Raw genomic sequence first — 2,715 nt, 5'->3', positions numbered from 1 at the left:
CAGAGGAGAGTAACTGCTCCACGGTGACCTGCAGCACAGAGAATAACTGCTCCGTGGTGACCTGCAGCGCAGAGGAGAATAACTGCTCACGGGGTTTCTGCAGCTGTGACTCTTTCATTGGTTGCTTTTTGTGTGAGGTTCTCATTTTTATTGTGATTTGAAGGTTTGCAGAGCAAATCGATTTTCCATTCAACAGCCCACACACATTCATGTTTCGTCCCAAGGATTGCATCCCGCCCCCTCCCCCATCCGCTGAGCTTCCCCTTGCCATGCCTCCTTACCTAACCCTTCTGAACTTGGTGGCTTAGGTAAACGCTGTCCTTTGGATGGCAAATAGTTGATTATTCAAAGGTATTGGTACCTCCGAATATTACTGTTCACCTTGTAGACCTGAAAATTGAGCCAAGTCTCGGGGTGACTCAGAAGGGAACTGAGCACCATTGTCTCAGGGACCCTACCAGTCTCTGACCAGTTGGCCTGTTCTATTCTTGAGTTTCTTTCATGTTTTCCAGGCTGTCAGCCTCGACAGAAGCTCCTCATGTTTCTCCTCAAGAGCAACGGGTGGGTTCAAAGAGCTGTTTAGTTAGCAGCCCAGAGCTTAATCCACCGCACCACTCCAAAGAGCTTGCCAAAGATGAACAATTAGAATTTGATTCTGTTACATTTTCTAGGAATGCTGTCACCAAGCTGGGCAAAATATTACCCTTTACTATATTATCCTTAAGGATTCAGAACAGGGCAGGGCTGCATCAGGGGAGCGTATTTATGTGTGTATGAGTTTGATCATTCAATGACTAAGCCACCTTGGTTAAGATCTAAATTCTGTGGAATGGAGCATGGAGTGGTGTGATAGGGCTCTACTGCACTGACTAGAACAGGATTCACTCTAGTTGTTCATCTGCATCGTTCCTATGGAGAGCCCCCAGAGAGATTAGAACAAAGACACACTAGTGTGATTAATGCCTGCTCTGCTCACTGCCCAGATGTCTGCGCTGCCACCACTTTTAAACGTACACACCGAGCCAGGGAGGAAGCTGGGCATAGGAGGGAGGAAGGTGGGTGTAGGTGGATAGAAAACCAAAGCTTTCCTACCATTCAGAGGTGCCTTTAAAAAACTTTTTTTTTAATTATTCCCATTCACTTCATGGCTGGTGTCTAGAGTTCTGACACAGTAGGCTCTGCCAGTTACTGCCTGGAGTTTGTTTGGGTGTTTTTGTGGGAGCAGGCTGGGAGTATGGAGCTGGCTCGCCCTGCCTGCCATCTGGCCTCTCAGTCTGGAAAATGTTTCCATGATGTGCATGGGGTCTTTCTTTAATGCCCTACTTTCATCTCCCTCCATTATTAAAACTTGGTGAGAGTGAGGAGACTCAAAAAGCAAAACAAAAAAGCTAAACTCACTACCCAAAGATAACGTGTCATGCTACAATATAGGTTTCTAAAAAAATATTTGAAGGATTTCCAAAATTTCTGAGGTTATTTTTTAAACCCTGTGGGTAAAAGCCCTGTTTTAAAATTTCACCCACATACTGATGCTTACTAGTGCAGCATAAGGTTTTATGCTAGACACGATACCGGATGATGCCGGGTGATCCAGGAAGGCACCTCAAAAGAGTTTTCGGGCTTGGCATTATCCTCATTTAGATGGCAGGCGTTTAGAGGAGGTTCATCAAACGCACAGGAAATAAGCACGTGCTGTTTCAGCTGGCATCATTTCTGTTCCTGTCCCTCCGCAGGCTCCGATGGGTTCTTGAGGGGCCCCCTGTCTGAAGGAGCAGAACCATCAGACAGTGTTGATGGAGTTCATGATTCTGTCGTTTTGGATCCCGAGAGACTTGAACCTCGACTAGACGAGGAAGACACGTATGTTGTGATGTTCCTAGAAAACAGTGCTTGGTGGGTGTCCGGGTGTATAATTGAAATCGCACCGTAATAATTGCTCTGTTGCTTTGCCTCATAAATAGATATTTCAACCTTGTTCTTTTGTCTGGGATAGCGAATGCAATTACCAAACTCAAACTGCCATCAAGTTAATTCTGACTCAGAGCATCCCTATAGGCCAAGGTAGAACTGCCCCTGTGCGTTTCTGAAACTGCAACTCTTTATGGAAGTAGAAAGCCTCATCTTTCTTCCTTGGAGTGACTGCTGTTTTTGAACTGCTGACCTTGAGGTTAGCAGCCCAACATGAAACCATTGTGCCACCAGGGCTCCTAGCCAGAGCCCAATGCATATAACCCTATACCTTAAACTTAATACTTAGCATACGAGATTTTACATTGACAAAAGCTCTAGAAAGACATAATTGATTGAAATATCAAATGCATTTTTCCTCTGCTTAGTTGCCTTATGGAGTTTGACTTAGAGTGCACCAGAGAAGCAGCACACACACACACACACACACACACAAGGGTAAATAAAATCTTATTGATACTCGGGTTCTAGTTTGCACATGCATGGTTTATTCCAAATAGAACATATTTAAACATATCTCTGTCATCAGTGGGTGACCAAGAGATCAGTAATCCACTTGTGTTAGTTTCTTTAAGTTGCCTTCACCTGCACCGATCCACTCAGAACACTGGCATCTGAAGAGATGTGTTGGGCCAGTTAATTTAAGGCAGGGAGATCAGCTCAAAATATGTTGGCACCTGCTTTGAGGGGTCCCAAAGGATAATTTTGAGTTTTTCTCAAAGGACACGGGATCATCACAGGGGCTAA

The 2,715-nt window shown here is 44.9% G+C and overlaps 1 protein-coding gene across 2 annotated transcripts in view; it reads left to right on the top strand.

Annotated features, from left to right (window-relative positions):
* The window catches only part of NEK3 (NIMA related kinase 3), a 27,395-nt gene that overhangs the window by 21,445 nt on the left and 3,235 nt on the right, over positions 1 to 2,715 (top strand). For both annotated transcript variants that reach the window (XM_004711262.2, XM_045287189.1), the window contains exon 12: positions 1,734 to 1,860. In XM_004711262.2, coding sequence (XP_004711319.1) covers positions 1,734 to 1,860 — 127 coding nt within the window. The remainder of the gene's footprint in view (positions 1 to 1,733; positions 1,861 to 2,715) is intronic.

Source organism: Echinops telfairi, unplaced genomic scaffold (assembly GCF_000313985.2).
Source record: "Echinops telfairi isolate 266 unplaced genomic scaffold, ASM31398v2 ScPeMD7_11;HRSCAF=52, whole genome shotgun sequence".
NCBI classification, from domain to species: Eukaryota; Metazoa; Chordata; class Mammalia; order Afrosoricida; family Tenrecidae; genus Echinops; species Echinops telfairi.
This window is presented reverse-complemented; position numbering and strand designations above follow the sequence as displayed.